General features: G+C 39.1%; 1 protein-coding gene across 3 annotated transcripts; it reads right to left on the reverse strand.

Moving 5' to 3' along the window:
• Window positions 1-2,732: 2,732 nt before the first annotated feature.
• WEE1 (WEE1 G2 checkpoint kinase) lies at window positions 2,733-11,823 on the reverse strand. 3 transcript variants are annotated; one of them, XR_002114921.2, is made up of 13 exons: window positions 11,366-11,823; window positions 10,867-11,075; window positions 10,345-10,411; window positions 10,089-10,261; window positions 9,240-9,361; window positions 8,410-8,556; window positions 7,923-8,018; window positions 7,764-7,849; window positions 7,362-7,532; window positions 7,080-7,225; window positions 5,914-6,043; window positions 4,317-4,419; window positions 2,733-2,979 (listed from the first exon to the last, which is right to left on the reverse strand). XR_002114921.2 is itself a non-coding variant. In XM_019615343.2 (12 exons), the coding sequence occupies exons 2-12, from the start codon at window positions 11,007-11,009 to the stop codon at window positions 4,369-4,371; spliced, it is 1,332 nt and encodes a 443-aa protein (XP_019470888.1). In that variant the 5' UTR covers window positions 11,010-11,075; window positions 11,366-11,823; the 3' UTR covers window positions 4,065-4,368. The 3 variants fall into 3 exon arrangements, 2 of the variants coding, with proteins under 2 accessions (XP_019470888.1, XP_010709234.1); XM_019615343.2 differs by lacking the exon at window positions 2,733-2,979 and having other exon boundaries at window positions 4,065-4,419; XM_010710932.3 differs by lacking the exons at window positions 2,733-2,979; window positions 4,317-4,419 and having other exon boundaries at window positions 4,634-6,043; window positions 11,366-11,821.
• Between the last annotated feature and the right edge of the window lie 61 nt (window positions 11,824-11,884).

Below are 11,884 nucleotides of genomic sequence, written 5' to 3' on the forward strand. Positions count from 1 at the left end.
GCTTCCCGCCGCCTCGGCTGAGGGAGTGTTAGCGCCTACCTGCCCGCTTCACCCAGCCACGAGCCACTGGGCAGCCACGAGCACAAAGCAGCGTGCAAAAGGCAGAGGGAAAACAACTAAGATATCTCGAAGGTGACGATTATTAGCTTCGAGCATCGACCTCACGCTTTATATGCAGACTTCTCAGAGCAGGAACATAGCTTTTGTTTTGCAGAGTTGAGAGTGGTCAGCAGCTCATTTTTGTAAGTACAATAAAACAGAAGACAAAGAACCCCACAGAAAATAATTGTGAAGGAGGAAACCCACACGCTTCTCTCCAGTTACTCTAGATTTACAGGAGGTTGAATCCTTTGCCAGCACTTGTTTCCCACTAAGAACATAAGAAGCCAGCTCATTAGGGCAGCAGCCCATGCTCCACACTGGTTCCCATAAGCCTCACTTGATCCATCTTCTGGTGAGCTGATCAGAAAGTTTTATACCTAACTGGTAAGCTTCTAATACATTGTTTTGTGTACATATACACACGCACAAAATGCACATTGTTTTACTTATGTGATTGAACCAACTGAGCAAAACCATTTAAGCCAAAGTTCATGCACAGACAAGCTTGCATCTGCTCAACAAAATCTTTGCCTTTTATACAGAAAAAAAAGTACAAAGCTAGCTGCATCCACATCTCAAGTGTGACCGTGGATTATTTTAAGCAACAATCCCATTAAAATGGACTAGTCTGGGTCTCCTTCCAAACCATCTACATTTAAAACCTTTGAAGACAACATTAGCACTGTGGAGCACTAATTAACAGTGATCACACTTAACCACAAAGCCCTTGATAGCACTACATAAACTAATTTGCTTGCATTATTCATGTGACAAAAGTTGTGACGCAACTTGACATACTTCTGCTTTTCTTGGAAGTTGAGATCTCAGCAATTCTATTTTACAAGCTGTGCTTATTCTAATCTTGTTTGCTAACCCTGGTTAAAGCATGACTGAAGCGTGTTGGGAAGGTCAGGGAGCAAAAACTGGCTCAGCCTCAGAGTGACTCACTGTCAGGAAAAAGCTTTAAACCTTGTTGAGGCCCAGCCCTAAGAGGTCACTTCTCTCTTCCTCCTCCCTCCAAAAGCTTAGTTACTTGTTACCTAAACAAGTATTTGTCTGGACAGTTCTAACGAGAACAAAGATTACACATTTAAACCGTCACTAATTTTGTCTTCTGCCACTGAGTCACTTAAAACGTCATCAAGGAAAGAATTCAGACATCAGTAACTCTCAGATTTAGCTTATTGTTAACTTAGAGAAAGTCATCCTGAACAGTGACTGGAAGAGTGGTTTTCATTTTCAGCAAAGCCACACTAAAGCAAACAAACCGAAGGCCTTTAAGTATTAACTTTTTAGCCTTCTTTGAAGAAAATTATTTCTAGCACCTGTTATTTCACAGCAAGACTTCAATAGAAAATAAATGTAAAGCAAATGCCAGTGTTAAATGATCAACATGTTGCAGTTTCTGAATGGAACACAGCCCAGCTCTAAAAGGTCTCAAACACTGAAGGCAAGGTGAGAAGAAGCAGTAAGCATATTTGGCATGACAACAATGTAATCAGTCCTCAAATCTCTTGATGAATTTATTTTAAAATCCATTTCATCTCTGGCCTTAAAAAACATGCCCCACACGTTCTCACTGAAACTATATAGAAACTAAGTATGAAAATTATTTCAGGTGAAATAGGCAGCAGCATTGGATACCAAGTTAAATGTTAGCTCAGTCTCACCTACAAAAAAAAAATCTGATGTTTGCTTCTAAGATTCCTAGAACAATCTTTAAAGATATTCCAGCAAAATACACTTCCTTTGATACAGTTTTCATGTATTTATATACATGCTTTTCCAGTCACACTTAATAATGAGGTAAAATATGGAGTATTAAGTTATCTTTTTGGCTTCTTCCTGATAACAAGCATCTTACTCTACATTCGTAGTTGATAAGAGAAGAAGATAATGGAAAACTCAGAATCTCAAGTAATTCTTGAGCTTGTACAAGTTAGGTCTTTGAACATGCTAAACAGTAATAAACTGCTTCCTGTTTAATTAGGCACAGTAATATTCTCTCCTCGAGGCACCTCCCTTTCCCTTACCCCCATCCTGTATGGGGAAGGTGATAGCATCTTCAACCAATTCCAATTGTTTAAACAGAAGCAGAACTTTAATTTCCTACGTGCTGTCCTGCCCCCTCACTGCTTCTTCCTGCTGTCTCCCTGCAGTTTCTGCAGACAATAACCTGTGTCAGTTCAACAGCCTCCAACTGGGGGAGCTAGAAGCTCTCAGATGGTTTCTGCAGTTACTGAAAAAAGGAAAGGTTCATGCAGAGGAGAGCTATACATTTGACTGTTCCTGGTCGTTGCTTTAGAACAAGCCCTTGAAAACAGCGAGGCTATTGGTAAGCAGCACAAGTGCTGATTATTAAACTTGTACAGTGAAATCATGGTGGTATCTTTTCTGAGCCTACAGAAATGCAGAGGGTGAAGATGAAAAAAAGTTACCACTTCTTAAAATTACTGTTGATAAGAACGCTTAATCACTACTGAACAAAATAATGATTTCTAATAGTGAGGGAAATGCCATACTAGCACACAAACACCTACTAGACAAAACTTTCATTGCCTATTTTGACTAGCAGGTGTTGCTGAAGACTACTAAACACATTAAGTACAAGGTCACAAAATCAGCTTTTGGTAGGGTGCATATGGCTTTATTTTGTTTCGTTTTAAGTTCAGTTCAATCAGACCATCACTCTGATGGATTGCAGACACTGGATTCAGATTCAGGCAGAAGACAAGCACACATCTAGAGGCAGCAAGGTTGTAAAATACCAGCTTTAGAGTTACTTTAAGGTTCTCTTTATATGTAGTTCTTCAAAAAGTCAGGTACTCTGATCTAAGTAGTCAAAGTACTACAATATCTCTGCTTTGCAAAATGAACCTATTAAAAAAAGATCACAATAGTGGAAGTTAAAACATAGGTGTTTTGAATAACATTTGCCTCCTACTTCTGATACTTGCTGCTTTAACTGAGATAAAACTTTCCTCATAAAGTGCTGAAGTTCACCTTGTTACGCTACAGTTGGCAGAATTTTTCCAAGTAGTGCCTGACTTCCTGCACCTCATGAGAGGCTAGTAGTTTCTTCTTCCACCTGAAAAGATGGCTCGTGCTTTTCTACAATTTTTGCCTAAACATTCCTGAATTAAATTTATAAGCTACCACAATTACTTCTATTAAAGAAATCCTTCAAGGGCAGTAAAATAGAGACACCTCCTCTCACTCCACAAGCATCTAAACTACAAATCACTGGATGCTATGAATATTCAAGGAAATAAAGCACTGACATTTCACAAATTCTCTGGCTCTTCCCACAGAAGTCAGGATTCTCAGCCTTACCATTGGCCTGACTCAGGAAAGCTGTTCCCATTAAAATTTGAGATACAACTACACCATTCTTACCGCTCCTGCAAACAACTGAAAAAACTCAGTTTCTTTTAAAACATTCTTCCTTCACAAATGGGGGAAAGTTAAAACCCTAAAGCCAATTCAGTACTAAATTTTAAGCTAGGCATCGCTTACACTGCAGATACAAAACCTGCCACCAGCACATCCATGTAGGCACAGCATAAAGCTTGTTTGTACAGAAAATCTGTAACGATGTTATGAGCTTGAAGCAACAATCTGAAGTAACAGCAGGTAATTATCTTAAGTAATTTAATTTATTTACATTACGTGAGCAAAAAGACTGGGTTTGCTTAATTTTCATTACTGCATAGAAGCATGCTTTAACAGAGGTCTCAACACAGATGAAGACTGTATCATATACACCAAGTCAAATCTTAAAGGAACTCCAGTCTACCAGTTTTTACTGATGAGAACTGCTTATTCAACAATTAGCTAAAACAAGTCTCTGAATTTTATTGTCATATTCAGAGGACCAAAACACCTCTTAGAAAGAAAAATACTTAGCAGTTCATATGAAAATTGTGAAGTTAAAGTTTCCTGGTCCACTCAACTCATATACAACATCTCTGCAAAGCCACCCTCAATTTAGTTTTTAACACAGCAACCTAAAAACTTGCTAAATAGGCTAGTCAGTTAAGCCTTTATTACTTTTAATGTAGCTCTCCTCTTTACTTACACTACATATATGTGAATATTTTACATCCACACCAAAGAAAACTTGCTGTTATCACATTCCATCCAGTCCCTGCCAGTTTCCTTTCAAGCTTCTGCATTAACAGTTCTCTTCCCATTCTCAGCAAAATCCTCCTTACCTCAGAAGCAGCAGGGCTTCCTCCACAATCTGCCCAAGTCTTCAAGTCTAGTTCATCCAGTTCCAACTCCAGTGGCTTCAGCTTCCCACCTCACAGTACTTTCCTGAAGTTGTAGAGACAGACTGCTGTTGATATACACCAGCACAGACTGTGTTGTTTTTGCCCCCAACATAACTATCAGTGACTCCCACTCTCCTGCGACGGAATCACAATGCACTAGATAGGAATAGGAAGCAGATCTAATCCAGACTTGCCGTGTTCCTGACTCAACGTTTCATTTCTACAACTATAAAGTTTAAATAAGCATAGGACACTACTAAATACAACTTGTAACTTTAATATTCAAATTCAACACTAATAAAAACAAACAGCACAAATGGGAGAAACACTGTTTACACTAAAATTAATGAAGAAACAAGCCAGTTACTAGAACAGTTCTATTTTTCAGTAACATCTGTTAACCTAAAACCAACATCAGTACAAGTTTCAATGGCCACATTCTGTTTGTTTGGGAACTTAAAACTGAATAGTCGAAATTTCTCTGTTGGCATCCCAGACTGCATTTCTACTATAGCATACTATACACTATAGTATGCATTTTCACTATAGTATACACACACACAGTTAAACTTATGTACATAAACAATGAGGAACAACCTTAACACTTACACTAAACAATTATTTACAGGTATTTCAACATTAAAAAAAATATACAAGAGCCTCAAGAATGAAAAACTGAAGAGAATACCAACATTTAGAGAACCTTATTAGAAAGGATTACAGAACATCAATAGCCAAGACATTAACAATTGCACTACACTAATACAGAGTCCAAGTATTAAATTGGTGCATTATTTCACAATGCACTAGCTTCAAGAGAAAAATGCTGCCTTCACTAAAATGCAGCTTAGATTTGATTCGTGTAATTGTTTTAACAAGAAACCTATTAACACAAGAATGATTGTTTTAATGCTACAGTTTACAGCGAGAACAAAACACTAAAATAGCAGCAGTTCCACATGGCACTTAATTCCACAGGTTTCTAAGCTGTGGTTTATGCAATGCCTACAAAGTGCTCCCAGTTGAATATACAAATAAAATTCACAATAGAAGTCTACCTGACATCAGGTACACTGAGCATAGGTGGCCTTAAAGCCTGTCTGTCAAAATTTATTCCCCTCTGCTCCAAAACCAGTAACACAGCAAGTCCCCTTCCCTCCTTCTTAAAGATCATTATGGATAGTACTTCTTACTACAATGCTGTAACACTAGAAAGCAGCACACCACTATAGTGGTTAACCCTGGGACGATGTGACATCTAACAGTGTAACTGAAACATTTATGGATTAACATCCAGGATCCTCTACAGATAGTAACCGAGTCCATTATCTCAAAGCCAGTACAGCTCATCAGCCATATCGTAGAAATTAAAAACCCAGAAGCAATTCCTGTAAAACTAGCAACACTGTCCAGAGAGGACAAGAAACCAGGAATTGAATGTTCCCTTCAAATCCTCAGGCTTCAGTCCAGCAGAGATGCTATAGCCATTCTCAGTAGTTCTTTTGGACATCAGAATTCAGTATATAGTAAGACTAACTGAGCGGTTCATTTTCTTGCCAATGAGTCGAGATGGTCTACTTTGTGTTGTGGATCTAGTTGTCATTCTGTCAGTGAACAGAGCTCTCTCTTCAGCTGCAGCCTTTGCCATCTGTGCCTTCTTCAACTCTCTGCAAGAGATTGGAAGCCACACTTTAACAAAGCACCAGTGGGAGCCTACATGCATGTCACAGTAAGCACTTCAGATTAATTACAGCCATTCAGAACTAAAGATTTGCCATTCAGTTTGGGATAAAAACCTTTAACTGCTCCCCACTGGCTTTTGCTTGTATTTATAAAAGTCAAAGTAACTGCTGTCAATTTAAGTATTTATACACAACATAGCTCACTAGTTTTTCTAGCCTTATGTAATACTTGTTTTAACTCAGTTTGCCATCAGTGATAACTGAATGTGGAAAAATGATTAAGTTGCATGTTTTCATTCAATTGACCAGTTCTATTTCTGTAAGCCAGAGTATTATTAACACCAGGGTCCCATCTCATCCTTTCTATATTAACACTGTGCCAGTTCTCTGAAATAATGAAATCCATTTTTAAAATCTATTTCCTTAAAAGACTGGAGGTCAGTCATACATACACATCTACCCAGCCATCACACCAGTACTAGGAAATTAAGATTTACAACACATATCTGTTCTTCCCTAGAAGTCTAATCTTGCATTCTTCCTCCCAATGAAGGACACAGTACAAGGGCTGAGTTTCCTTCCAGTGATTCTTTCCACTGAAAACTCACATAAACAAGCATTATCTTAAATGAGCCAAAGGCAAGCACACTAAGAACACAACACAAAAAGCCCTACTTGAGCTAATTCACAGAGCACCATACAACTGAATATTACTGTGCAGAGGCACACCTTTGAAGTCATTCTTACTTTTAGTTATTTTTTTAGGGATAAAACTACAAACAGTTGCTTGTTGCAAGGCCAGTAGTCATCACTAAGTTTAAACTTAAGCCAACTTCCTTTTCACATCATTTGAAAATTAAATAAATTTCGTCTTCATATTAGCAAGAAAGTTACCTCAGCAGACCTGTCATTACAAACCTGCACAACCTGTCAAATTATTGTTTCTGCAGTCAATCACAAAAATCTCATGAAAAACAGTAAGAAACTAAGTTATATTTAAGGACTCCAAAGAATTACTTACTTCTGCAAGAGTGAATTTTTGAATTTTTCAGCATTCAATTCTATTCGCAGCTGCTCTGCACTCTTCTTTGCAGCAGACAGCAGCACGGAATGCTTGACGAGCGCCACAGCTGAAGGTCTTTTCTCTGGATCAGGGTTGATCATAACCTTGGAAAAAAGAAAAAAGTCATTCTAGTTAAGGCCAGTAATGTAAACTACATTGTAAAAATGTAAAAAAAATGTACTACTACTACTGTAAACAGTAAACTACAAATCAGTGAGTGGCTGGAACAAGAGCACTTACTTTTAGTAAATCCAGCAGTTCTTGAGAAAGCACTTGTGGTATTCTTGGTAGTTTTCCTTGTCGAATTTCATGCCACTGGTCACCATTAGTTGGAAGAGGTTCAGCCCCAGCAGCACAGACAACGGTTAGAGCAAGAGCAAAAATATCTGCTTTTGGCAAATGAGTGTAGTTCTTCAAAAATAAAAAAGAATAGAATACATTTATTATAGACACTACCCACTAATAAAAAGAAATCTGACAGACAGACTAATCTACACTGAACACACCCACATCACATTTCCACCAGTGTTCAAGGAGAAATCATTTACAGGTTTCTCCCTCAGCAAGGAGGCAGCAGACAGCAAATCGGTAATGAAAATGGCACACAGATCTAACACAAGTGTCTTCCACAAGGATAGCTACCTCCTGTAGGACTTCATTTGCAAGGAAACGGCTGTCGCCTTCTTCCACTTGCGGACTTGATACTCGAGTTACATGGCCAAGGTCACCTGCAAAAACATGAAGTTATTTCTCAGAAATGCACATGATGTGGCTCTTAAGCACAAGCTAGCTGCTTCTTACCTATTTTAAATATGACTCTATCAGATGACCATTCATCATCATCACCTTCTTCTGAAGTTGTATTTGGCACCGATGTCCTGGATATGAAAATGTTACCTGAAAAAGAGTACAATTGTTAAAAAAAGTTTGAGTCTAATTTTTGCTCTACGTGGCTTCATTCATTTATTTTAGCCATACAGAAACTTAGTCGCATACCCAACTTCTCAAGCAAGAAATTACAGCACACAAACACACTCACTCTGTGCCTCTTTGCTGGGAGAATAGCCAAATGTTATGCAAGAAAGAGTCAATTACACAAAAAGATTCAAGATAAACTCATTAACAGCTCAAGTTTGCTAGCCAACTTCATAACTGACATCTTTGTACTGCTACTTAGAACTTCAATGAACAATTTACAGTTACTAACGTGTGGCTAACTGCTCATTTGTCTACAGCAGATTAAGTTAACTGAGGAAGCTATCAGTAGATTAAAGCAGTTAACACTTACTAGGTTTGATATCCATGTGTACCAGTGACATTGAATGTATGTACTTTAAGCCTCGAGCCACCTGAAGCAGCAGGTCCTTCAGCTCTGGCTCAGTAAAATAACGCATGTTCTTGTAATTCTCACTTATGGCATCGGCTAAACTGCCACCTAGAAAAGACATTAAAGAAAACTTTTTTCTTTTCTTTTCTTTTTTTTTTTTTCCAAACATCAGACAATTGATAAAGTAATGACAAACTAACTTCCAAAATTTAAGAACAACCGACTTCCAGAATTAGCAGCAAATCTATCATCAAAAACTTGCTGATGATGCATAGGAAACATAAAATCAAATGCATAATCACTTTCTTTTATAGTCATGTAATGTATTACTCTTTTTTTTTTTTTTTCCTTTTTTCCTCCTGCATAGACTGTTACAGTCACTATGCAAATCAACATAACAGAACACAAAGATCTCTCTCCATCTCCCAAACCTCTGGCAGGGTATCAACCATCATAGCAATTCCTTCAATCTTCAGGGGAAAATCTTTTCTCACTATTCCAGCATGAGATATTACACAAAAGAATAAACAACTTTGCTGCTCACAAACACTTAGTGTAGTTCCAATATTCTTGAATGTTTAACGCTATCTGCAGTTTTGTAATTATTGCTTCATGCATCTGTTATCCCTTTTGCAATAGAAAAGAAAATATAAAACATATCTGAGACAAAGACAGCGCCAGCTATGGGTAGGGCAATCCTTGCTTAATGCTAGCAATTTGTAGATATCTGTGTATCTCCAAAAATAACTTGTTATTAAACAAGTTCAGGTCGATTAACAAATAGTACTTACCATTGCAGTATTCATTCTGTATAAGCATATGATCATCTTCTGCCCACGCAGAGTAGTATCTTACTACATGAGAATGTTGCCCCAGAACTGCATGTGCATAAACCTCTCTTAAAGCATTTTGCCTGTTACAGTCATAAAAAACAGCACATCGGAATGTTACGAAGTGAAGTTAGTTCAGTTTCAGCTTGATATTGAAACGCATTGCATCATGTCTTTAAATAAAAATTTTCATGTTCATCTCTGTGGCACCTTACATTGGGTTTGTAATTAGTCCAACCAGCTAAAGCCATTTATTTTACATTGAAAGACTAAATATACTGAACATTAAAAATCAGGCTTTGTTGCAGATAATTCTTGAGAGAGTTGCCACTTGCATTACTTGCTTTCCAGCCACTCACAGCAGCGGGTTTTCACTTCTCTTGTGTAGGCCTAGTATGCAGTTTTGAGCAGCACATGCTAATACAGCATTTAGCACTGGGGAAAAAAGTCAGGAACATCAGCCTGATGCAAAAAAAAAAAAAAATGACCTGACAATCTGTATGTCACTCAGACCCAACACAGATGAGCACCCAGTTGCGGGAACATTGATTTCCTTATACATTCAAACATCACTGCAGCACAGTTTATTCATACAGTACCCTCCTGCCACTAAGAGGCAGGTGAGCATTATTTTTTATTTCCAAACAAGAGCGATCTGTTTCCATTTAGAATACTGGGATTAATCTGTTGTGGTCAAGTAACCTTTCTTCCCCGATTTCTTAAGTTTGTACAGTATTTAGAAGGAAAACAAACAAAACAATCACACAAAAAAGCACCAAAAGGTGGCTTGTAAGAGTAAGAAATACTCACTCATCCACTGAGCCAGCTAAGGGCTTCTTGGATCTTTTTATAGCATAAATACAGCCATCAAGCCTCTTCACACATTTAAACACAGAACCAAATTCACCAGATCCGATCTTCTCCAGCTCATGAAATTCGGTTGCATACCGTGACTTCATATTACTTTCTGTGATTGTGATTCTCTGTAGAGATTAGAAAGGAAAGCACTAAGATGTGCAGAGACACAAAGTACCAAAACTCACATCAAGCTCTAAACGTTCATTACCTTAGCAGGTCTGATAGCTTCATCCTCGGGCTCTCCATCACTTGCTTCCATGTCCTCTCCACAAGAGCTGGAATTCACACTTGTTAGTTTTGCAGAGTTAAAATGGCTTAATTTACAACTCAAGTCTAGCACCTACTGATTGTCTTGAGATCCAGGTCTCCCATTCTCCTCAAGTTTAGTCTAACTGAACACGAGGTGTTTAAGCAGAAAGTCAAAACAAAATCATAAAAAGCTCAAGCACCATTGTTATTTCTTCCCTCATGTTTCACACTGCTATTTAATGCACTCACCCCTCCACAAGAAACAGCCGTGTGTGCAGTTCTGACGGCAGGACACAGTCTGAGCTTTCTCTGCCATGTACTAACCAGAAGATCTAATACTAAATGGTTCTTCCACACTACCATGCATCTCAAAGATGCACAAGCTCTAGAGCTCTATTTCACATTGCTAGCAGATTTGCCAAGAAAATGGTTCTCACAGAAGCAGTTTGAAACAAACTTTACAAAGAGACATATCACTCACTCATTCCAGTGCGTTCTCTTCCTTCTTCGACACTGCCCTTCAGAGTTGTGAAGGAACATGGAATCGGGAGTGAAGGGATTAATATTCACATGAGGTGTTTGTCTAATATCTGAGTCGTGCTTCTCCGACCTCCCAACGTTCATAAATAGAGAGCCTCCTCGAAGTTTGACTGAGCTGGAACCCAGTACTTGGGCTTTAGAAAGCAAACTCTGCATTTAAAAAAAATAGGAAAGACATTTATGGACTTAATATTGCTTTAGACACACACACAAAAAAAAATCGCACCAAGGTTTTCTATAAGCAATATGGAGTTTAGACTTCACACACCAGGCCACACATTTCTATGGCAAGCTTAAAGCAAAAACTGAACAACATCAAATCAAAGATTTGTCCATCTCATAGTGCACAGAAGCCCGCAGCCGAGCCTCCTAGCACCTCACAAGGCTGCTCCCACCATCCTACCGCAACCCCAGCGGGAGCACCACCTCGTCCAACCAACCTCGCACCGAGTCTGAAGGACCCGAAGGAAGGTTTGCACGCAGAGCGTCCCAGCTGTGCTCTCCAAAACCAAACTAGATGGAGACGGTCAATGGATTCTCAGCACGGTTCTGCGTTCCCACTGGATAACGTCACCGATTTTTCCAAATTCAAAAGGTAACCTCTCCGAGATAATCAGCAGGGAATTGGGCGACTAATCTAACATCTCCGCCGAAACTCAGCGTTAAGCCGTTTGATTGAAGCGTCACACGCTCGCATCTCCAAACGGTTTGCTCCTACTTGGCATAAGCCCAACTTTCTCCTCGCCTTATCTAAGCAGGGCGCTACGCCGACGGGGAAAACCTCATTTACGGGGAAAGTCGGGGAGAAAAACGAAATCGCAAAGTACAACGATGGACGTTATCAATGCGCCACGTTATCACCGCGGAACATGATTCCTCTTTTACTTCGCCTTCGCCACGAGCACGGGAACGGCGGCGCGTTTCTGCCCCACCTCACGCGTCCGCACCGCCAGGCGCGG

Source organism: Meleagris gallopavo, chromosome 5 (assembly GCF_000146605.3).
Source record: "Meleagris gallopavo isolate NT-WF06-2002-E0010 breed Aviagen turkey brand Nicholas breeding stock chromosome 5, Turkey_5.1, whole genome shotgun sequence".
Classification (NCBI taxonomy): domain Eukaryota; kingdom Metazoa; phylum Chordata; class Aves; order Galliformes; family Phasianidae; genus Meleagris; species Meleagris gallopavo.